This window comes from Vigna umbellata, chromosome 3 (genome assembly GCF_029865625.1).
Source record: "Vigna umbellata cultivar VRB3 chromosome 3, Vumbellata_1.0, whole genome shotgun sequence".
In the NCBI taxonomy this organism is placed as follows: domain Eukaryota; kingdom Viridiplantae; phylum Streptophyta; class Magnoliopsida; order Fabales; family Fabaceae; genus Vigna; species Vigna umbellata.
Window position 1 is genome coordinate 15,369,190 of NC_142167.1, and position 24,100 is coordinate 15,393,289.

The following is a 24,100-nucleotide window of genomic DNA, read 5'->3' on the forward strand; positions in this document are numbered from 1 at the left end:
AAAGAGAAAGAGATACAAAATTTTGGGGTGGTACGATTGTTTTGCGATTTAGATAAATCAGACATATTTTCTTCGTCTTCTTTTCAGGTAGGCAACATTTCTTTGTCTCAGTCTTTGTCGTTGTTTATTCTTCTTACTTTTATCAATCCCAATTCTCAAATCTCTTAATTCCTCTTGAAACCCTACTTTTTTTTTCTTTTACACTTTTCAATTGCGTATATGTATACATCTCATTACCATCTTATATTATTTTTAGTCACTTTAATTCACATCACTTCAAATTTCAGAGTTTTGTTGATTGATTTTGTATCACACATGCATGGCGAACAATACAAATTCAGAACACTTTGTGGAGTTGTATGAAGTTCGTAGAGGTTTGAAAAGGGAATTTGCCTTTGCTATGAAGGCACAATCTCAAATATGTGATTCTCTAGGCCGCACTCGATCAAAAAAGGCTCAAACTTTGGTTGAGGTATCAACTAATTCATCCAACAAGCGATGCCAAAACTCTAGGTTACCAAAGATTAAAAATCTAACAAATTTGGTAAAAACCAATGAAGATAATGGTGTTGCTCTAAGTGAAAAGAAAGTAAAGAGTGATGTGATGGATGCAAAAAAACTTAAAAGTCAAGTGAGTGACGAAGCAACAATGTTGGTTATGTGTGAAAAAGAGCACAATTGTGATGAACCTAAAACACAAGTGGAAGATGGAGGTGTAAGGATTGTTATTTGTGATGAAGTGCATAAAAATGATGAATCTAAGACTGAGATTTTGCAAAAACAACCTACTTGTGATAATGACATAATCAAAGAGAAAGATGACAATGATGAGATTGTTTCAACTTTGGGTTACAAGTTAAAAATTTCAGGAAAGTCTACACAATCAACATTAAACAAATTAGAAAATTGTGATAGCCAGGTTAAGAGCACTGGTGTTGATAAAGAAAGAAAAAATGTTTCTATGGTTGCTTCAACTCCATTGACATCTTATATGGCTTTTATGGGAAAAAAGTTTCCTTCCAAGCTAAAAGACCTTTTATCTTCTGGAATTCTTGAAGGACTACTTGTGAAATATGTTCGCAGCATCAAGGTATTATTTTTTAAAAATTTATATAAGTTTTTAGTTTTTTCTTTTAATGTGCGCATTGATGAAATAGGTACATGATTTTTTGTAGGCAAAATCTATAGGACTTATGGGAGTTATTTCCGGCATTGGAATATTGTGTTATTGTGAAGTTTGTAACAAAGTTGAAGTAAGTGAATAAATACAAATTTATGTTTTACTTGTAAACAATATTTTAAATTTCAATTTTTTTGTGTGCATTTTTTGGAAATTATGAAAAAAAATGCAACTACATTACAAGTTATTATAAAATTATGGTATTCAATACATGGTTAAATGTCACGAACTAACTTTTTTTTGTGGAAGTAGGTTGTGTCACCCACAATTTTTGAGTTGCATGCTGGTAGCACAAACAAGCGTCCTCCGGAATATATTTTCCTTGAGAATGGAAGTACTATTCGTGATATCATGAACACATTTTTGAATATTCCATTAAACACTTTGGAGGAAGTTGTGCAAAAAGTTTTGGGAGACTTCACAATGAGAAAATCTAAGTTTTGCATAAATTGTAGAGGTTTGAAATTTATTGTTTTTTACCATTTTTATGTGCCTATCTACTTATTCCAAATATAGTTTAAGAAAATAATATTTAATTACATTATGTAATTTTGAAGATGTCAATGTTGTATCCAAATTATTCTGTAATTCATGCCTGGAGTTACTAAAGGATTGTCAAGCTGATCTCATTTCAACAAACGACAATAATAATACCTTTGAAGTTCAATCCAGGTATTTAAATACAACTTACTTTTTAAGATAACTTTTTGTTGATACTTATACATTAACATTAGTATCAATAATGATTATATGATTAATACAAATGTTTGGTATCTATAACATGATTTATCAACAAAACATAACTACTTCTTCAAGGATGTCATAAAGTAATACTATAGAGCTCGTTAATAATTAATAATTAGTTTTAATATTGATACAAAAATACTTTTTATTTATGATAATATATGAAAAACATACCACCCTCGTCACAAGGTTCAATTCATTTTGTATTTACAATTTGACTTCTCATTTGATTTTTTGTTTAGAAAAGAAAACTATTTTTCCCACATGAAATTTTCATGAGTAGCAAATTACATATGTACATGATACAACATTTTTATATAATATATATTATGCATTACTTGTTATGTAATACTCTCTTGATGTTAACTAATACTTTTCATTAATCATGTTGATATAATATCCATTAATCAACTATTACAGATCCTCAGAATTAGTTATGTTTCAAAAGTCATTAAATCGTGGAATGAAACATAACACATCTTGTGGAAACAGCATAGGAAAACTAACTAGGAAGTAAGTATTTTTGTCAAACATATTATCTTATTGATTTAGAAATATGATTTTATTCATATAGTAACATTTTACATTATAGTCTTTTATCAAACATATAATCTTGTTTTATGTTGTCAAAATTTGGAAGGGATTTACGCTTGCATAAACTAGTATTTGAGGAAGATGGGTTACCAGATGGAACTAAAGTTGGATACTACATTCATGGAAAGGTTGTCTTGATAATGTCTTACTCTTATACTTATATACTTTTTTCTTTTTACTTTTAATTTTTTTAAATGTATTTTATGTTATGTGGACAGAACCTATTATCTGGTTATAAGAAGGGATCTGGAATTGTCTGTTATTGTTGCAATCGTGAGGTAAATATTTATTATATAATACATATGATGTCTCAATAACTTCTATTGTAATCATACATTATATGTATGTAAAACATGAGCAGATTAGTCCTTCTCAATTTGAAGCACATGCTGGTTGGGCATCGCGACGACAACCGTGAGTTTTTGTTTAATTTTGTGTATGGTTGTAATTTCATTATATCTACTTTTATTTTCATGAATATGACAATTAAGAGTTGTACTATGGCATTTTTTTAAGAGGTCTAATACTTTTTCTTATTTCCTTAATAATTTTTTTTTTTGTAATTTCTTTGTAGTTATGTGCACATATGTGTATCTAATGGACTATCACTCCATGATTTGTCTATCTCCCTGTCACAAGGTCGCAAATTTTCTATCAATGATAATGATGACCTATGTAGTATATGTAGAGATGGAGGAAATCTTCTGTGTTGTGATGGATGCCCAAGAGCTTTTCACATAGGTGAAGTTTTACCTTTTCATTTAAGTATTTTGTTGATAATTTAATAATATGTATTTACTTATTAAAACTATTTTTAGTTTATCTTATTATCTATTTTGTCATATGGTTTTGTATGTATAAAATATATCTGTCTTTGTGTTGGGTATAAACAAAGTTTCACATCAGATAAAATACGAAATAGACATGAGTTTATATACAATAAGATACCTTCCTTGGTAAGAGGCTTTTTGGAGTGATACCAAAAGCAAATCTGTGAGGGCTTAGCCCAAAGCGGACAATATCCGTGAGGGCTTAGCCTAAAACGGACAATATCTTACCCGTGCGTATATTGAACCTACACAACATCACTTTGTATGTAAATTAACTTGAGATTTATTTTTGAATTCATGATATCATTATACCTTTTGTACGTTTTTATGTTATAGTTGGATTAGAGTTAAGATAACAAGCTTTAATATTTTTATTTTTGCAGATTGTGTATCTCTTCCATGTATTCCAAGTGGTACTTGGTATTGTAGGTATTGTCAGAATTTGTTTCAAAATAACAAATATATTGAGCATAATGAGAGTACCAAGGTTGTAGAGAGAGTTGAAGGCATTGATCCCTTAGAACAGATAAACCAGAGATGCATCCGTATTGTCAAAGAATTTGAACTTGGTGGATGTGCTTTGTGTAGGTAATATATTCTTCTTCTATCTTTTAGTGAGGTTATTGATACATGCATAAATAATGTTTGATTTTTCTTCTTCCTTATGAATATTTTGCACTAGATTAACATCAACAAAAAATGTACAATATAACAAATACTTGGTTTTATAGAGTAATATTACTATATATATATACCAAACTAATATAAGTGTTACCAATTCATTGTACTTAAATTATTACAACCTTTTGCTAGTTTGTTCTATGAAGTCTATCGGCTTCCTTCTACTTCATTACCATTATATTTATCTACTCCTATGTAAAAAACATGATTATAGCATAACAACATACATCAAACATAGCTTTATAGGGTGAACTAATATTTCACTTGTCTATCAAAAGTCACATTTCGCATTTACATTTAAAATGTAATAAAGATTGATTATTTTCATAACACTATAATATTAAGTTCAAACAACCTTAGAAAGTAACACCTATCAACAACTTGATATGTTTGGCCATCTGCCATGTTCTAATATAGACATGATGTGACAACCTCAAATAACAAGGTTAATTATACACTTTCTCAAATAACAAGGTTAATTATACACTTTCTCAAATAACAAGGTTAATTATACACTTTTAATTAAGTATTAGTGAGTCTTATTATCAACTTTGTGTATGAAATTTTCATTGAGTTTTTACCATATGATATTTTTGTATGTGATTCAATTTATTTTTACAATTTAGATGTCCCATCAAACTTTCTAACTTAATACTCAACATATTTTAACAGGCTCTGCCACTGTCTCACAGATGTTATTTGATTTGAAAAATGAGGAGAATCAATCCCTGAATCTTATAGAAAAGCCATAAAATATTCAGAAGAGATAGTTTATAAATATATAAAGATATAGAGATGAATAACTAAATAGTTAAGTCTCTAGTTTATATACATAATATAAAAAATAAAATTTAACATTTTATTCTCTTTTAACTTAAATATCTCTAATAAACTAAAATGTTGGGTTCAACTGATTAGTATTTTATCTGTTTTACGGTAAATTCTTTTGTATTATCTCATATATTTCATTTCATATACTTCAGAAGCCAAGATTTCAGCAAAAGCTTTGGACCTCGAACAGTGATTATTTGTGATCAGGTGTTGTTTAATTCGAAATGCTAATTATGATGCCTTAATAAAATAGATATCATTTACTATATTATCTATCTGTTTAAATAAAATTTCCAAGTAACGTGTGTTTGCAGTGCGAAAAAGAGTATCATATTGGGTGCTTGAAGGATCATAACATGCATAACATAGAGGTGTTGTATACTTGTTTTTCTTCTCTGATTTATTTATCTCTTTGTTTTAATTAATATATGTAATTGTTGACTAGTGTTTTTTTTTTCCAGGAATTGCCTGAAGGGAATTGGTTTTGCTGTTCAGAATGTGAGAACATTAATGTTACTTTGGTGAATTTGGTGGCTCGTGGAGAAGAGAATCTTCCAAATCCCCTCTTGAATTTGATCAAAAAGAAATACAATAACAAAGGCTTAGAATTTGGGTCTGATATTCATATAAAATGGAGGCTTCTGAACTGGAAAGTGGGTGAATCTGAGGAGACAAGACAATTGCTTTCAAAAGTTGTTGCTATTTTTCATGTGAGTGTATTACTATCTCCATTACTTAGTTAACATTGTTTTCAAATTAAGTACTTAGAATTATAACTATGTTTTGTAGGAGCAATTTGATCCAATAGTTCATACTACAACTGGGACTGATTACATTCCAGCAATGGTTTTTGGGTTAGCAGAATCAACTTTAATTGTTCTATTACCTTTGTTTTCTGATATGCATGAACACATGATAAAATCAGTTTTTGTTATTTGAATTCCACAGAAGGAACATCATAGGTGAAGATTTTAGTGGAATGTACTGTATGTTACTCACTGTTAAGTAAGTGAAGTGTGTTCTTGTTCAATATTTTTCCTATTCGATTTGCTTGAAAGAAACTATGAATGTTGAATGTGTTGAATGTTTTTGCAGTGAAATGGTTGTATCTGCTGGAGTTTTTCGTGTGTTTGGGACAGAAATTGCAGAACTTCCTTTAGTAGCTACTGTTACTGATTTTCAAGGACAGGTTGGTTGTTTAATGTACTTGAGAGAAAGTAAAATGAGATTGTGGGAGATGTTTTTTTTCTGAAAATGATGTGATTTTCTTTCAGGGATACTTTCAATCTCTGTTTTCGTGCATTGAGGGTTTGCTTGGATCATTGAAAGTGAAACGATTTATTCTACCTGCTGCTGGTGAAGCTGAATCAATATGGATTAATAAATTTGGGTTTACAAAGCTAGTTCAAGATCAGGTTTGTAACACATGTTTTCTTCTTGAGTTTCATTAGTTATCTGTTTCAGAAATTATTCTAGAACATGTTAAATTTTTTTGTAATATGTGTCAAATGAATATAAATATATGTTATTCTGTCACTATTTTTATTTGTTCTTATGCTAACTTTTATTCTGGTTATTGCAGATCAACGATTACTGGAAATATTATCACATGATGATCTTTCAAGGGACCTCTTTACTACATAAGCAAATTCCTCATCTTTGAAGCATATTTTACTTTGAGTATGTTAATTTAGAGACCTAATTTTGCAAATGTGTTTTCTGGATTTCGGTGGGTGTGTGATAGAACACATCTTTGAACATGTACTATGGATCGAAACAAGATCAAACGTTTGATGGTACTGTGGTAAACTTATATTTGAAAACTGTGGACATCGAAACATAGAATGAACTTTTAAGACACAAACAAGTTCTATGTTAAGTTTGGTTATTTCTAGTACTGGTTTTCATTATATTGAATTGAATAAGTGTGTTTGTTTTAGGAATATTTGCAAAGATCACTTTTGAAAAATAAAATTATTTCGTTTTAAATTAAGTTTTAATAATATGACGTTTAAGTATTTTGTTTTAATCTTAAGTATGTCGATTATCATAATTAAGATCAATTACATGCATTCGATATGGTTTGTTTTAAAGTCAAAAAATTTTATTTTTAAAAGTATTTTAGAGAGTGAAATGAAGAAATAATGTTTAAACTATTTTATATTTTAATTTTTAAATTATATGAGACTATTAGATGTGATAAAAATACATTTCAAAACAAAAATCAGTTCAACTAAGCTGATTTAATTAAAAGTATACACATTGAAAATAAAAAGAATTTGAATATTTTTATTGGAGCGTATTGGATTTTTTTTTTATCATTCTTTCTTATGAAGCGTTTAATTTCTTTCCGAGTTTATTTATGATCGAGAAACGGTAAGTGTTTAAAAACATTATAACCTATTTTTATAAGTTAAATTTAATTGAAATATATGTAACATTTTTTCTCTTCTACTATTATTTAACCAGTACGTTATTGTATTTGTTAAAGTTTATCAAGCTTTTATATTAATACAATAATATTCAAAATGATTTTTATTTACTGATGTATAATTTTTATGAAAAAACTTAAAAATAATAACCAGATTATTCAAAAACTTATATAATTATTAATTTTGTATCATTAATATACTTTGGTAATCAATAAATTCTCATTAAATATAAAGTTAGATAATATAAATTAAATTTTAAAATAATGCATAAAAATTAATGTGTATAAGATATGGAGGAGAGGATAACGGAAAGAGATTAAAAAGTAAGATTTTGTTGTTGAATTATTATTTTGAGTTTTGGGCTTTTGATTATTTGGATTTTGGACAAGCCTAACATCTTTTCTTTATCATAGTTTAGATTAAGTTAAAATATTTTTAATTCTTTGTTTAATTTCTCTTCTAGAAATTGAATTCTTAAATCTCTTTCTCCTTTAAATCCTAATTATTTTTTCTTTTACTTTTCTCAATTGCATGCTTGTACACACTAATGCAATCTTAAGACTTTTACAATCATTTTTATTCAAATCACTTTAATTTCTAAACTTTAATTGTGTAGTGGGAAATAAATCTAAAAAGTCAGGTGTTTGTTAGCTTATTTCATAAGCAATTGTTAGCTTATTTCATAAGCAATGAAAATAAATTATTTATCTAAACCAAAAATTATAAACGTTCTAAGTTTGAAAAAAAAAGAGAGAGAGGATATTAGTGATGCTCTAAGTGAGAAAGAAATAAAAAGTGATGTGATGAATGAAAAGGAACTTAACACTGTGTTTGTTTGAAGGGAAACGACTGTTCACGGTGATTGGCAACGATGGATTTGGAAAACGAGCGTTGTTCTCTTGCGATGATTTGCGACGATGGAATAACGATGATTTGCGAGATAACACTGTTGAAGTGATCTCGCTAATTTGCGAGGATTTGCGCTGATTTAGTACACAAAGACTCATATGCCCTGTACGGATATTAAAGAGGAAGACGGTCGTTAATGGAGGACCAAGAACGTTGTTGATGATGATGAGCGAGTGGATGAGGATGACCAAACGAGGAAGCAGCAGGGGTTGAAGAAGTGATGTTCATGGCTAGGTATTCGGTTCGAAGAAGAGGGTATCCGGTTCGAGTTTTTGGAAGGAGTTTGACGAATTCGGTTACATGATTGGCGTATCCGGTTACACGTTCTCAAACAACTTCCATGGGAGGCGTATTCGGTTACACATTCCGTATCCGATTACAGCTTGTCCAAGAAGTTCCAAGCGAATACACAGTCTGCTATCCAGTTCCAGCCTGTCCAACAATAGTCCGGTATCCGGTTCCAGGCAAGGTGTGTGCGTGTTTAATCGATTGTTCTGCTTCCACGTTGGTTGGTCCTCCTCCTCCGAATTCTTGTCGTTGGCGGGGGGTCGTGGCATACGATGTTTGGGGCTGTTGGGACTAGGATGCGGTCAGTTGAGCGGTACGAGGTGGGGAGGGACCGATGGGTGGCGATGGATCCCCTGCCCGGGTTTCGGGTTGGGTGTGTGGAGTTTGTTGGCGAGGAGGGGAGGGAGTTCTGGGTGGTGGGAGGGTACGGCACGTCGCAGACCATATCTGGGGTTTTTTCGTTATAATATGATGGTTAATGTAAATTCCATCGTGATTCAATTATGAGTTAATGTAATAGATGTTGTTTGCAAATTACTTCTAAGCATTATAATTTTTTTACTAAATTCATTTTACTTCTAAAAATTGTAATTTTTTTAATAAATTCATTTTACTAAATTATAATTTTTTACTTTTAAAAAATTAATTTTAATTATTATTTTTAATTTTTTACTCTTTATAAACATTTTTACAATTAAATATAGCATTAACAAATAACATTTTATATTACTAGGGGCATTTTGGTAATCTTAAATTTCTATCAATTACACAAATTTTTTTAAATCTGTCACATCAACCAAATCCTACACTAATTCTCACAAACTTTACTTCCAAATCTACTGTCAATTACCCACAAATCCACTCAAAAAAACAACAAAAATATTACTCTCAAATCGACTCAAATCCATTCAAATCATCTCTCCAAATCATCTCCCCAAATCACCTCTAAATAACAAAGCCTAAGAGTCACGTGAGTAATGATGTAACAAATTTTGTGGGAAAAAAACACAAGTGTAGTGAATCTAAATGCGAAGTGGAAAATAAAATATAATGATTATTGTTTATGAGATGAAACACATAATGATAAATATAAACTTAAGTATTGTTTTAGTTCATCAAATTAAAAATTACTAGTTTGAGTTCCTTAATTTAAATAATATATTTTTAATTTCACAACAAATTATTTACTAATGATTTTTATTTACAAATGTATATTTTTTATGGAAAAGCTTAAAAATAATAATTATACAAATATTATTGAAAAAGTATATAATTATTACTTTTTTTTTATTTTTTATTCATTAATATTACTTATAATCAACAAATTTTCATTGAATAGAAATAGATAATATAAATTAAATTTGAAAAAAAGCATAAAAATGAATTTATATAAGATAAAGAGGATAATTAATTAAATTAGTTTTTTAATAAATACATCATATAAATTAAATTTTAAATAATGTATAAAAATTAATGTACCCAATAAGAAGTAGATGACAAAGGAAGAAGAGAGAAAAGGGGGTAAAAATGCAAGAATATATAGTGATAAGATTACTTTGGATTTTAGATAGATCAAACATGCTTCTTTCATTTTATTAAACTATCCTTCTTTACTTTAATAACAAATTATTTTCGTGCATGTAGATATGTTTTATGTGAGCAAACTATGTATGTACGTGATATAAAATTTGTATTAATTATATGCGTATATTACTTATTATATGATACATTATTGATGTTGACGAGGCCTTTTCATTGTGTTATTATAATATTCATTAATAGGTTATTATAGGTTCACAAAATTAGTTGTGCTTTAAAGTTATTAAATCATGAAATGAAGTATTATACTCTCATGGAAAGAGTTGAGAAAAACTAATTAAGAAGTAATTATTTTTGTTTCACATATTAAATTATCTGATTCATATATAAATATGATTTTGCTTATGTAATAGAATTTTAAGTCTTATCGAATATATAATATATTCTTTGTGTTTTAAAAATTTAAAAGGGATCTACTTGTATAAGTTTATCTTTGAGGAAGATTGTTTATCGATCTTAAAGTAAGATATTGTATTATATGAAATGTTGTCTTAATATATTGTGTTTTGTTTTTATACCTGTATGTCTATTTTTTTAATTTTAACTTTTTTCTAATATATTTTTTTGTTACATAGGCATAACCTTGCTTGATTAAAAGAAAATATTAAAAATTATTTGTAGTTGTTAAATCCTGAGGTAAATGTTTTTTTTAACTCAACCATTTACTTAAAATGATATATTTGACACCTTTTTATACAAAACAAGGCATCAACATGTTATTAATTCTCTGTTCAAAGCATATGGTGATTGGTATTATGACTAAGATTTTGAGTTTTTTTTATTGTACAACAAATTATGTTTTAAAAAAATTAACATTTATTGGACTTAATCTTTCATTAAAAGTTATATTTGACACCTTTTCTACAACTTTCCCACGTTTTACTTAAACATTTCTTATATACATTTTCTACACAAATATTACATAATTCTTACACTTTGCTAACACTTTTTTACACTTTTTCTACATTAGTCTTACACTCTTCTACACTCATCCTACAACCTTTTGACACCATTCCGGTAGCCTTTTAACAATCTTCCTACAATTTACACCATACAATAATCTTATACCCTTTCTACACATTTTCTTACACCTTTTCTATACCTTTTTTACACATTTCTTATACCTTTTTTTACGTCATTTCTACACCTTTCTTTCTTACGTCCTTTCTAAACCATTCTTACACCCTTCATACACCGTGCTTACACTCTTCCTTCATGTTCCTACACAATTTCTACTAGTTTTAAACTTTCTACATCCTTGCTACACCCTTTCTACACCATTCTTATATCCTTTATGGATCTCTCTCACACCCTTTGTACACCCTTCCTTCATATTTGCCACACATTTCATATACCATTCCTACATCATTCTTACATCCTTCCTACACTTTCTACACCCTTTATACATCCTTCCCACAAGCTTCATAAATTTTTCTTACATCTTTTTTACACTGTATACCGTACACCCTTCTTACACTCATCCTATACCCTTTTTATACTCTTCACACACCTTTTTTACACTCTTCCTGTACTTTTTTTCCTATAACCTTCTTTTCCACACATTGTTTACACCATATCTACACCTTTCTTACAACCTACACCCTACACCCCTCCACCACCTTTCTTGCACCTTTCTTATACTTTTCCTACACCTTTTCTAAATGTTTTATACACCATTTCTACATCCTTCCAACACACATCTTACACCCTTTTTATACCCTTCTTACACCCTACACCCTCACCCTACTTACATTCTTCATCCTTCCTATACCTTTTTTACATTATTCGAACAAAATTCCTACACTTTTCCTACATTATTTCTATACCCTACACACTACTTACACCTTTCCTACATATGTTTTACATCCTTCCTACACGCTTTCCTACTTCCTATGCCACACCTATACCCTTCCTACATCATTCTTACACCTTTTCTACACGCTACACCCTACTTACACCCTTCTTACATATTTTCTACATCATTCCTACACGCTTTCACCCTTCCTACACCACACCTACACCCTTTCTACATCCTTCCTACACTCTTCTTGTACCCTAAACTCTACACACTGCACACTCACCGTTCTTACACCTTACACCCTTTTTGGTTGAGAAGATGAAGATGAAAATGTGATGATGTGACCGTTTGTGATTAGTTCAATGAGTTTGATAGGATCACGCCCCAAGTCTATCACATCATTTAATATAAGTCACTTCAGTAGAGATTTAGGGACCTAATTGCATCAATTTTTCATAGATAGGGACCTAATTGAGACAAAAATAAAACGAGGAACCAATTTGATAAAAGTTACCAAAAATAAGGACCTGTCGAATAATTAAACCATATAATTTTCACCATTTTAAAATAGGCTTAATTACTTATTTTATTCTTAGTTTCACTCAAGTGTGTATTTAACGGAAGAGACTTCCTTGAGGCAATTTTATCAAGTGGAGACGCAATTGACACCTTTTCAAAATGATAAACTAACTTGATACACTTGAGCGAAATTGGGAATAAAAATTTTGGAATAAATTTTTGTTTTATATTTAAAATATATAATTTTAAAATATAAATTTATATTTCATTATATATTTTAAATATTTTTAGATTAAACAATCTAATACTAAAATAAGAATCCTAAATTAGAAAGTATTTTTTGAAATTTTTATGTTCATGTAGGTTGATGTTGTGATTATGAAAGTGTAGTAAGAAAGTATCTTAAATTGCAATGAGCCGAAAACATAAGGGTTTTTGTTTCTTGACCCTCAATTTTTCAAATGATCATTCTCCTTTATGAGCTTTATTCCTGTGATGTAGTTTTTTTTTACTTTTACTCCATCACTACGATGTTATGAATTTCTTCAAGGTTTGGTAGTGGTTTAGAGTTGGTTAATCTTTGATGGGTTGAGAATTGAACTCTTTAGAACAACAGCAAATTTATATTCATAAAAACCAAAACAAAATTAATTATTTGAGATTGGATATCCAAAGTGTTAGCGCTTTTATAGGGCTAAATATATCTTATGAAAACTCCAAAAATACTTTAAATACTTCAAGTCCAAAGGTACTTGTCTTTCTTAAGCTAAATAAGGGTTATGCCTAAGTCAGCCAAATGCGTTAGTATCACAATTGAAATCATGGCGGGACGAAGAACAAGAAAAACTTTTGTAAAAAAAAACAAAAATATTATAAAAGGAGTCGTCACCATAGTTTATTGAGAAAAACTATGAAAAATCCAAAAGGAGTGATTTAGATAACCAAATTTGTTTCGTGAGTTATTTATGTGAGGGGTAAGTGTTAACACACCACAACATCCATTTGAAGACGATTGTGTGTGATAATTGGGATTAAATCTATCATGTTTATTAAATGTTGTTGTGCTATGTATTATGTATGCATATGTTTCTTGTTTTTCAGTTACCTTATCCTTTTATTCTCCTTTGTTGTTTTGTTTGTCTTAATTTTGTAATAATCAACTTAATTGGTTAAACATACAATAAAACACATGTGTTAATTTATCTTATGATGGAAAGGAAACAATAATCTAATTATAGGAATGTAAATTCTTATTACGTTGATTTTTTTTTGAAAGACATTGTATAATTTTGTAATAGAATAATATTATAGTAATTTCTAATATATTAATGTTACGTTATTTTTGGGATAATTGTATTATTATACTATATACTATTAGTTATTTGCTTGACTATTATGAAATGTTTAATTTCAGTAATATTGTATTATTAAAAATAGAATATTACAATTATTTTTCTTATATATATTTTTTAAAATACTAAAATTAATTTATATATTTAAAATAATAATTAATTTTACTTTACTCAATATATTTTTTTTTCTAAAATATAATATACTGTTACAAAAAATAATAAATTATAATTTTTTTTAAATAATATATATATATATATATATATATATATATATATATATATATATATATATATATAATTATATTATTATAATGTTGAGAACCTTTACTTAATTTTTAATAATGAAATAAATTTCTTTGCTTTTATTTATTAAAACAAGATAGTCCTGGAATTAATTAAATTCTTTTAATTTTTTTTAATGTGCTTTAAGTCTTAAAAAGTAGCTCTCTACTTATTTTAGAATCCAATCAAATTTTAAAATGGTAGTTTGTAAAAATTAACAATTTTAAAAATATTTTTATTTTAAATTTAAATAAATTTTTTACCTGTATCAAAATATTCTTTTTAATGAGATTTCTACTTATAAGCGTCAGGAAAAGTTCAAAATTGGGAATGAGGAGGAGCGGGAAAATCTAAAATTTGAAATGTTAGAAACAAAGCCGTTATTATTACTTTACTTATTAGCCGTTATTTTTTTTAAGTGTTATTAAAATAAATTTAAAAGAATAAAAATACACCTCTGTACAAAAAAGGAGTATAAGGCTGAATTTACCATTCCATCCTTGATATTCGTTGAACATTATATTCCTAGTCGTTCTCCTTTTCTTCTTCTCTCACTCTCAATCTTCACCACGCTTCAGGTGGGAAATTTTTTTCTCTCTATACTCACTTTTTCTTCTCTGTCAATTTTGATATCTGATTATTTGATTATTCTATTTTAGTTAAGAATTTTTGTGTCGCCTTGTAGCAGATTTAATCGAGCAAAGTTACGAACCCTAATTTTTGAGGATGGGTCAGATCCAGTATTCTGAGAAGTACTTCGATGACACTTATGAATACAGGTATACGCGCTTGAATCCATTTTCTTTAGCTTTCTAATATTATTTTGATTTCAATTATTTTTATACTGATGTTAATTTTGTTGTTCAGACATGTGGTTCTGCCTCCTGAAGTGGCCAAAATGCTTCCTAAGAATCGGCTTCTTTCTGAAGTAAGTTGATTTTCTTTTTTTAAATTTTTTGTTTCAATTTGATTTTGTGTGTTTGATAGGCATTTATGTTTTATTATTATTTTTAATTTAAAGTCAGTTTACGGGTTAGCTATCCTTAAAAATTGAAGAAAATTCTTACAGTAATCTCCTTTCCTGTAATCTCTTGCGAAAGGCCTTTAATGATTGGATTTTTTTTACTGTGCTGGTTGAAGATAAGTGAATATTACTCAATCAAGGATTCGACGTGCTTAAGTTTTCTTTAAACTTTGTTAACTATTGAAGGTTGTGGTTGTGGTGCCGTTTGTTTTATTTTGTATTTTACTATAGAAGGGTTTATAATCTCTGTTGTAACAAAATCATAATTTTGCAAGTTTGTTCGGATGGTGTGGTTCATGTAAGACATTTGTTCTGTGATCTGTTATCTGATTGAAAGTTGATTACGTGATTTTCATGTATTATGGTTTTCTTATGCAACTTTTGTGGTGCAAGGGCCATTTCTGTTTTGTTTTTATCTTGGGTTGTCTAAGTTTTTTGGTTTAATGTCATTAGAGAATGAGTGGCGAGCAATTGGATATTGTGGTTTTCTTATGCAACTTTTGTGGTGCAAGGGCCATTTCTGTTTTGTTTATCTTAGGTTGTCTAAGTTTTTTTGTTTAATGTAATTACAGAATGAGTGGCGTGCAATTGGGGTTCAGCAGAGCCGTGGTTGGGTTCATTACGCCATTCATCGCCCTGAGCCACACATAATGCTTTTCAGGAGGCCTTTGAATTATCAGCAGCAGCAGGAGAACCAGGCTCAGCAAAGCATGCTTGTCAAATGAACACTTCCTTTGCAAATCCGAAAGTGGGAATACAATGTTATATAGATTTTTATTTTGTTGGAATATGGGTGATATTGTGAAGACCCAACTGATGGAATTCTCTTTTTGTGGAGAATCTTAACGTGGTTTCAATTTTATTTGAATGTGTTGTGGACATGGTGTTTCTTCGATTTGTGTTGGTGTACCTCTCGTGTACTCTTGTGGGCTTCGTGGATTATATAATAGTCATTATCAGTTACATTCTGCTATGGATCCATGATTCAATTTGTGTTTTACTAGTGATCACATCGTCTTTTAACAGCGATGTTCATAACTTTTCTTTATAGGCATGTAAACAATGATCTTTTTTCTGGTTTTTGAACCAGATTGTGCATTTGTTGAAAAACACTCTGCTCTTACACCGTTTCATGAAGCCACAATGTGCTTTCCATGACAACGATTTGGATGATATTAATTTACAGAAGACCGGTGGTGGGTAGGGTTGAACTGCAAGGAACCTTGTTCAGTTTAGCAATGAACCCTTAAAAATGATGTTGATTTTGAAATGTGTACCGTTGGAAGATTGAAGTTTTTAATGTTTACTTTTGCTCACACGTGAGAAAAAGTTGTCACTGGATATATTTTTGATTCACAATCATCATTGAAATTATTTTATCGGGCAATAATGCCTTGATGAATAAATAAGGAAAATGTTTAATACATTTGGTCTCTAGAGTTTTTTTGGTCAAAGTTGTTTTATCTTTTAAAAAAGTTCATTAAGGTCCTATTTTTCGTTAAAAACAGTTCAAAATGGTCATTTTGGCTTATGACGGTGCAATGATGTGACAACACTGATCTGCCCAACTTTTTTATTACGTGGCAATGTGAACTAATTGATGTGGCAATACTGTGAAACCCTAATTTCCCTAAGGACAGAACCCTTGTGCTGCCACTTTGAAACCCTAGTTGTCACCAAATCCTCATGCAACCATGCCACTGTATCACCATCAACACAGACTTACAATTCGAAGCAAAGCAACATAAAACCCAAAAATCAAACCCAAATCGCCTAATTCCAACAAAACCCTAGCCACCATGAAACCCTAAAACGCGTCGCCACTAATTAGGACAAAATCTCCACCATGTGTCGCACCTCACCACCATCAAACAAGAACCAAATCGAAATCCCTAACCTGCAAACCAGAAATTCCAAATCAAACATGAACAAGAAAATCACAATCACGACACCTAAAATCTCAATTCACACCTACAGTAAACCATAAACACGCATAATCGCTACCCAAATCGCAGAAACCCTAGTTCGCAAGCAGCATCCATGGACATTAACCTGCAAATTGCACAACCCATAAATGCAGAAACAATGCGCCTCCATGCATCGTGCAAGAAGCCACTTCGTGTGTCCTCCATCTTCGTCTTCTTTGCAAAGAGCAAAAGCCCAGAACAAGAGCTTCTTCTTCGTTCATCATTGATCAAACGCATTGTGCCACCATGGGTAGCTGCGAGTCAGAGTGCAGAATCACAATTGCCACGTAATAAAAAATTGGACAGGTCACAGTTGCCACATCATTGCACCGTTATGTTTTTAACCGTAAGCCAAAAGGATCAACTTGAACCGTTTTAAACGAAATATGAGTCTTATTGAACTTTGTAAAATGTAGGACGACTTTGAACAAAAAAACCCAAAATCAAGGATCAAATGATGTATTAAACCTAAGAAAAATGATAATTTAACAACTTTTTAATAATATCATGTGTGACACAGTTAGCATTTTCTTCATTTTTATTTTTCGAAAATTATTGTTCATCCGAAAACCTATTTTTCCAAACTTTTCTGGACTCTTCTATTATTGTCGCCGTGCTCGTGTTCATAACCACAAAGACTAACAACAAAACAAAAAATACAACTGAAAAACCTTCAACCTAAACTTAAACAAGTTGACGACGATGAAGGAATCCAAAGAAGTTTGGAGAAGTAGGTTTTCAGATTAACAATAGGTTTTGAAAAATGAAATTGAAGAAACCGTAAAAATGACTTATGCAAAAAAAATAGCCCTCCATGTCAGCTGTTTAGTTTTAAAAAACAACTAAACTAAACCAATAACTATGTGACAATCTCATAATATTACTAAAAATAAGTTGTCAAAATATGTTTTCCAATAAATATCGTTGTAGCTTTTAAATCGTAGTTTATCCAATCATATTGAATTCACGAAATGAATGAATGGCGATATCTGATTTTCTTTTCGAATTAAAATTTGAACTTTTCACGTATTATTTTATTCAAAACATAAATTATTCAAGAAAAAAATTCTATTATTTTAGATAAATCACTCTTAAGATCCTTAGTTTTACTAAAATTTTGAGGTAGGTTCTACTTGTTTTGAATTTTTTTACTGGTCGTTGTACCTTTTGAATATATTTTAAAGGTTTAATATCTATTTTGATCCCTCGGTTGGTTAGGTGTGTTCAAATTGATCCCACTTTCCTTAACATCCCATATTTTGTAAAAACAGTTCAAGTTGGTCCTTTTTACTTACGGCGTTAAAAACGCTAACGGAGAGTTGTTCTCTTGGCCAAAACTGAATGACTTGTCCAGTTAGTCATAGCGTGACAAGCTCCGCCAGTGAGAAACTGCCACATGGCAGTCCTCTTCCCACTCAAAAAACTAGAAGCTTCATCACACTTTTCTTTCTTCTGCAATCACTCTAACCCTCGTCACCATTAACCGGCCACACTGAATATCGAGCCACATTGCAGCCTCCCTCACAACTTATCCTTCATTACCTTTAGGTTAAAATCAATTCGCGATTTGGGATTGAAGAATCTGCTGAAATTGATGTTGAAATTGGGGTTGTGGCTCGTGAAAATTGAATTATGACAATAAAGGCAATGGAGTTTTGGTGAGAAAAATTAGGGACAGTGAAGTTTTTCACTTGGGATTATATCGTATTATTATTCAATTATGAGCACAAACTGCATAGTGGAATCAATGTTGACATGTTAATGCATCTTTTAGTTCAAGTCCAAACCAGTTTTTGAAAGAATGAATATTCTAGGATTGAGGTTGCAGATTGGGAACAATTGTTCCCTAAAAATAGCAATGACAAATCTTCCACAATGAACAATTTATGAAATCAGTAAAAGAAAACGTTTCACAGAGATTCTTTCTAGTTCATTGCGAAACCCTAGCTTTCTCGGCATCAATAATAGACTTCATCAACTTCACTGCATTCTCCAGCTTCCCCTTCGCATTCACCACAACATAATCAAAATTCTTCAAATGCTTCATCTCCTCTCTTGCAATGCCCTAAATATCGACCCTAAGAACGACGTCGTAGTCCTTGGCAAGGCATCTCGAATTTGCCACTTTGGGACGCCCTTGTAGTGCCCGTAGACGAGTACTCGAGCAACTCCTTCCACTCCACCATCCCGAGAAACTCCTCCTTCGAGACGAAGAGGTAGTCCTTGTCGTTGACTTCGGTGGGGCGACGAGGGCGTGATGTGGTGGTGATGACAAAGTGGAGGCCGTGGTGGGTTCGCAGAAGCACGTGATAAGGGTGTCTTTGCCGATGCTGCTAGGGCCGCTAATGACAATGATGAGAGGGTTAGGGTTGGGAGAGAAAGGGTCGAAGTTGAAGGGGGAGGCTAGGGAAGCTTCCAGAGCGCGGAGGAGATCGACGCGTTCGACCATTCAGGGTGGCGGCTGATTGCCCTGCCGCAGCAACTCCTCCGAGGACAATGTTGGTGCGCCCGATGGCTCTCACTTCCACAACGTGAATCGCTGTGGCATCGCTCCACTCCACCGACTTCTTTCCGGCCGTGAGAACCGTGGCCTCCAGCACTTGACCTATAGTAATCCACTTCATTAAGTTATATTTTTAAAATTGACACCTCAATTCATCTCAGAGTGTCACGTAATAATAAACTGGACAACTCATTTAGTGGTCGCCAGGTGAGTGACTATGTCGTTAGTTTTTTAACGCAGTAAGTAAAAATGATTAACTTGAACCATTTTTTACAAAACTATGAAACGTTTGTGAACTTTTGAGAAAAGTAAGAGCAATTTAAACATATCTAATAAACCGATGGATCAAAATAGATATTAAACTTATTTTAAAACACGTTCTCACTTTAAGTAAACAATATGAACTATAATACATAGCATGAATTGGATAGAATTAATCGAACTTGTACTGAACTTTTCTTCATAAGGACGTCAAGATCAAATAAATATTTGAAAAAGATAAACTTTCTTAATGAAAAATAAAATAGTTTTTGAAGTTTTTTAAAATAAAAAAAACTTTAACTTTAAATTGAGAAGGGTTAGATAAAGGTCAGATGAATGATAATTATGTAGGACATTTTTCTTTACGAATTTAGTAAAAATGTTAAAACATAGACGAGTATCCTTTTTCATAAATAATTCTTAATTGAAATAAAAAAAATTATAAATTTTTTTTTGACAAGTTCAGTACCAATATAAGCATTTTTCTTTTATACAAATAGGTGGTAAAAGAGCAAAAAATGGAGTGAGAATAGCAGGCCTTTTGAGGCCCATACTCATTTTAATTGTTGACCAGAAAAAAAAAGGAAATTCGCTCAGGTTCATTCTTCACCAAAACTTTCACTGAATGTGAAACTCAGACTCAGGAAGGAGAAAATCTGCTCCGTAGTTAGGGTTCGCAAGTTTCGATTGGCACTGCAACAAATTTGTGGAAAAAGAAAAAGATTCGGTTGAGTTCCGAGGTAGTTCATTTATTTGATTAATACCTGCATATTCTAATTTTGATCAAATATATCTACTATATGATTTCATCTTTCTAAATTCTTTTTAGGGTTTTCTGTAGCAATTTGGTATCAGATTGATCGATGGCACGAGCACGCAATCTAATGGTTGCTGCGGGTTTGGTTGCTTTCGCTGCAGCAGGCATGTCATTTCCCTTCTACATGGCGTAAGTTTACACAATTCATTGTTTTTTGTTCACATTATCCTCATTACTTAATAATGTGTCATTTCTATTTTTCTATTTAAATATAGTTATTGAAAAGTCAATAAATTTAACTTTACATCAGTTAAATCAGATTATTCATAAGGTGAGGTAATCTCTTACACTATAATTTTTTAAAATTTTTTTATTTTCAACTTATGCATAAACTAATTTTAATTTACGGATAAGTCAATTTCGTTTGTTTTTTTTTTTGTAATTTTCTCTTCTACAAATTCTTCTGGACAAGTTCATCTAAACCTGTGCTATGTATGATCATTTTTTTTCTGAATTGTCTAAAAGTTATTATTATTACTCAGTTCATCAAGGAAGCCTGTTATTGATCCAACAAAGCCACTTCCACCACAAGCAACTTTTCGAGGGCCTTACATCAACACAGGCTCGCGTGATGTTGGTCCTGATGTTGAGAAGAAATGAAACAAGTTGAGTTAGATGATCAAGCTCATATTCATATATATGCTCGTTGTTTGAGAGATTTTTTCTCACCTCAGTTTGGTGAATTGTGATTCTTAAGCACAATCTTGGAACTGAGAAAGTTTGAGGATGGGAGTTCTTTTCTGGAAGAGGTCACTCAATCTGTATGTATTAGATGAATGATGTTATTTGTCATGTCACTTGTATCTGTATCTTCTGTTTCCAAAAAGACATGTAGTGTTGCATGCCTTTGTGACCACAATAACAACAACATTTTTGTCTCGCTGGTTTAGGTTGGTTATATGGATTACAAGATACCATTTAGTTCAGTTAAAGACCAAACGAGATTCGTCTTAATCACTTGTTCTAATGTCTTTGCTGGTCTTCGTTTTTGATAGGACTGAAAAAACATGCAATTTACTATCCTCAGTAATATGTTTTCTTCATCTTGTGACCATATAATTGTAAAAACTTTAAGCTCTAGCAATTTGCACTTTTGGCTAAGCTTAGCTTGTGGTTGGATTTGAGTTTGCAGATTTTCTTTTGCTTAACTGATGTCTTATCCTCAACGTAATTAGCTGTTGTTTCTTGCAAAGGTTTTGTGTTCTGAAGTCCTCTTTGCATTGTTTTCTGAACATAGGGTAACTATTATGCAAATGCCTATTGAAATGTTATGTTAGCTTCATTCGGTGTGAATTCATATAAACTAGTACTTGCTGCTACTTACAGTTTTGCTCCTTGTTTTGATTGAAGGTTGGCTTAGTAAGCTCTTGCTTTGTGTGTGTACCTTAAAACTTCATCCAGGCGAATGACTACAGTTTTATGTTTATGGCAAGTTTGTTTCAGTTTAGTTTTTTGGTAATATATGTTTTTTTTTCTTAAAAGCTTTGTCAAGAAAATGATTAAATTGCTTTCTGATTTTTATAGAAACATGTATTTATGTGCATTTTAATCCTTCAAGTGTCGCTACTCAGTTTTATTTGGTTTTCATAAATGTTTAATTATTAAAATTGATTCATTAGTTATAGTTTTGACAAATTATGAAAGACCACAAATCTGCTAAAATTCTCTAATGGTGTAAAACCACTTCCATAGATAATCTTGTGTGCGTATGTCTTTGAACGTCACAACAACCAAAGACAAACATTGTTCTGACAGTCAAATTAAAAGGAGACAAAACAACACACACAAGGTTACTCCCTACACCACTCCATTTTTTTTAATTTTTTAATTTATTGTATTTTAAATTAATATATAAATATTATTTAATTTTTTTAAAATTATTACTTAATTATTTATAAATTAATTTTATTTTATTTAATAAAATAATTATTATTGATTTAATTTATGTATTATTATTTAAATAATAATTAAAATATTTTTTAAATATATTCAAACGGATGTGATGACATCTTTTGAATTTTTTTTAGTTTTTAGTTTTTTAATTTTTATATTTTAAATTAATATATAAATATTATTTAATTTTTTTAAAATTATTATTTAATTATTTATAAATTAATTTTATTTTATTTAATAAAATAATTATTATTAATTTAATTTATATATTATTATTTAAATAACAAATAAAATACATTTTAAAAATTTATTAAACGGATGTGACACATTCGTTGAAATTTTCTTTTTTTAAATAAAAATAATAAATTAAAATATAAAATATGTAAATGGATATCAATATTTATTAAAGATCTGTTTTATAAAAAGACAAATTAAGTATAGAGTGGTGCATGGTGTGATAAATTAAGTATAGAGTGGTGCATGAAGCGTTGTGACAGTGGGAGCAACTCTCAACAACGCAACAAAGTTGGACAGTGTAAAAGCAAACGGGACAACAAACCACAGAAGCAGTCCCTTCTTTTGCTTTGTACTTTTTGTTTTTATATCTAAAATTTATTACTGCTTTTCTAGATCAGTTTACTTGAAAAAAAAAATTATTGTTTTGAAATTTCTTGTGAAATTTAAATAAAAGCTGTTGTTTCCCTAAATTAATCTCCAACCAACATGTTCTTTACACGCTTTTTGTTTGCATCTTCAAAAAGTTCCTAAAAGAACTCTGATTCACGAATCGATGTTGATGAATTCTATACTTGTTTCTGAAACACTTACCAATGGGAAATAGGTTACTGTTTTTGTTTGTATTCTTTGCCATGTTTCATACATTTTGTTTCTGTATGAAAAGTAACAGGAATGAGGAGAAATTAATGCCTATGTGATAAAAGATTTTAAGAATGAAAGGGGAATTCAGCTGATGCACTTTAATTCCTTAAAACTTTCAATTACTCTAATTTATTTACTCTTTACCTCCAATTTGGCGTTAGAAATATTTGGTCATTCACTTCAGTTTGTTTCATGATTATCTTATATATTAAACTTAAAAAAAATCTAATTATTTTTATTACCTTGACTGATTGTTTCTATTTTGAATGCTAAATTAACTGTAATTAGCAGTGATAACTGAAAAAAGAGAACACTAAAAAATATTAATTTTAAATAGTGGAATTTTTTTTAACAAAAAATTAGAACCTTTCTAAACGAGATAATTAATATTTTTACATTTATTATAGTATCTTACTATATATTTATTATTTAATATGTTTTAAAAATAAATATAAATAAGACCAAAACTCAAAATGCAATTCAATCCAAATCATTTTAAACCAGATTAAATTAAACAAATTTTAATAAACCCTATTAAACTATGAATAGAAAAATAATCAAGATGATGGAATCAATTTATTTTTTAATTTTTTTTCTCAATTTCTTTCTTGTTTGAAACAAGTACACACATGAACACGGACAGATTTCACCGTTTTCAGTGTCTTCTTTTCCCTTCTACAAACAAATATTCACCCACGTGGTAGATACCCTTCAAAC

General features: G+C 30.2%; 3 protein-coding genes and 1 pseudogene across 5 annotated transcripts; 3 read left to right on the plus strand and 1 right to left on the minus strand.

The window, feature by feature from the left end:
- Positions 1-226: 226 nt before the first annotated feature.
- LOC124827728 (uncharacterized) lies at positions 227-6,748 on the plus strand. Its single transcript, XM_088110187.1, has 18 exons — positions 227-1,090; positions 1,176-1,253; positions 1,433-1,637; positions 1,738-1,852; positions 2,345-2,437; positions 2,565-2,646; positions 2,737-2,796; positions 2,880-2,932; positions 3,093-3,259; positions 3,732-3,936; positions 5,013-5,067; positions 5,175-5,231; positions 5,322-5,570; positions 5,650-5,714; positions 5,809-5,865; positions 5,956-6,049; positions 6,135-6,275; positions 6,443-6,748. The coding sequence occupies exons 1-18, from the start codon at positions 320-322 to the stop codon at positions 6,521-6,523; spliced, it is 2,628 nt and encodes an 875-aa protein (XP_087966313.1). The 5' UTR covers positions 227-319; the 3' UTR covers positions 6,524-6,748.
- Positions 6,749-14,483: 7,735 nt separating this feature from the next.
- LOC124833791 (cyclin-dependent kinases regulatory subunit 1) lies at positions 14,484-16,036 on the plus strand. Of its 2 annotated transcripts, none has more exons than XM_047308335.2 (4): positions 14,484-14,617; positions 14,728-14,818; positions 14,907-14,967; positions 15,636-16,036. In XM_047308335.2, the coding sequence occupies exons 2-4, from the start codon at positions 14,766-14,768 to the stop codon at positions 15,786-15,788; spliced, it is 267 nt and encodes an 88-aa protein (XP_047164291.1). In that variant the 5' UTR covers positions 14,484-14,617; positions 14,728-14,765; the 3' UTR covers positions 15,789-16,036. The 2 variants fall into 2 exon arrangements, with proteins under 2 accessions (XP_047164291.1, XP_047164292.1); XM_047308336.2 differs by having other exon boundaries at positions 14,571-14,617; positions 14,725-14,818.
- A 2,924-nt stretch (positions 16,037-18,960) lies between these two features.
- LOC124833784 (guanylate kinase 2, chloroplastic/mitochondrial pseudogene) lies at positions 18,961-19,479 on the minus strand (annotated as a pseudogene).
- An 867-nt stretch (positions 19,480-20,346) lies between these two features.
- LOC124833782 (uncharacterized) lies at positions 20,347-21,730 on the plus strand. 2 transcript variants are annotated; one of them, XM_047308327.2, is made up of 3 exons: positions 20,347-20,534; positions 20,636-20,740; positions 21,094-21,730. In XM_047308327.2, exons 2-3 carry the CDS (start codon positions 20,658-20,660, stop codon positions 21,209-21,211), a joined length of 201 nt encoding a protein of 66 aa, XP_047164283.1. In that variant the 5' UTR covers positions 20,347-20,534; positions 20,636-20,657; the 3' UTR covers positions 21,212-21,730. The 2 variants fall into 2 exon arrangements, with proteins under 2 accessions (XP_047164283.1, XP_047164282.1); XM_047308326.2 differs by having other exon boundaries at positions 20,366-20,534; positions 20,624-20,740.
- The last annotated feature ends 2,370 nt before the right edge of the window (positions 21,731-24,100 follow it).

Excerpts from the sequence above, each read along its gene's own strand:
- LOC124827728 (XM_088110187.1), top strand. The coding sequence starts at position 320 with ATGGCGAACAATACAAATTCAGAACACTTTGTGGAGTTGTATGAAGTT. Across the intron at positions 2,797-2,879 it reads GTTATTGTTGCAATCGTGAG|ATTAGTCCTTCTCAATTTGA; the intron begins GTAAATATTTAT and ends AAACATGAGCAG. Across the intron at positions 2,933-3,092 it reads TGGGCATCGCGACGACAACC|TTATGTGCACATATGTGTAT; the intron begins GTGAGTTTTTGT and ends ATTTCTTTGTAG.
- LOC124833791 (XM_047308335.2), top strand. The coding sequence starts at position 14,766 with ATGGGTCAGATCCAGTATTCTGAGAAGTACTTCGATGACACTTATGAA. Across the intron at positions 14,819-14,906 it reads GATGACACTTATGAATACAG|ACATGTGGTTCTGCCTCCTG; the intron begins GTATACGCGCTT and ends TTTGTTGTTCAG. Across the intron at positions 14,968-15,635 it reads AGAATCGGCTTCTTTCTGAA|AATGAGTGGCGTGCAATTGG; the intron begins GTAAGTTGATTT and ends ATGTAATTACAG.
- LOC124833782 (XM_047308327.2), top strand. The coding sequence starts at position 20,658 with ATGGCACGAGCACGCAATCTAATGGTTGCTGCGGGTTTGGTTGCTTTC. Across the intron at positions 20,741-21,093 it reads TCATTTCCCTTCTACATGGC|TTCATCAAGGAAGCCTGTTA; the intron begins GTAAGTTTACAC and ends ATTATTACTCAG.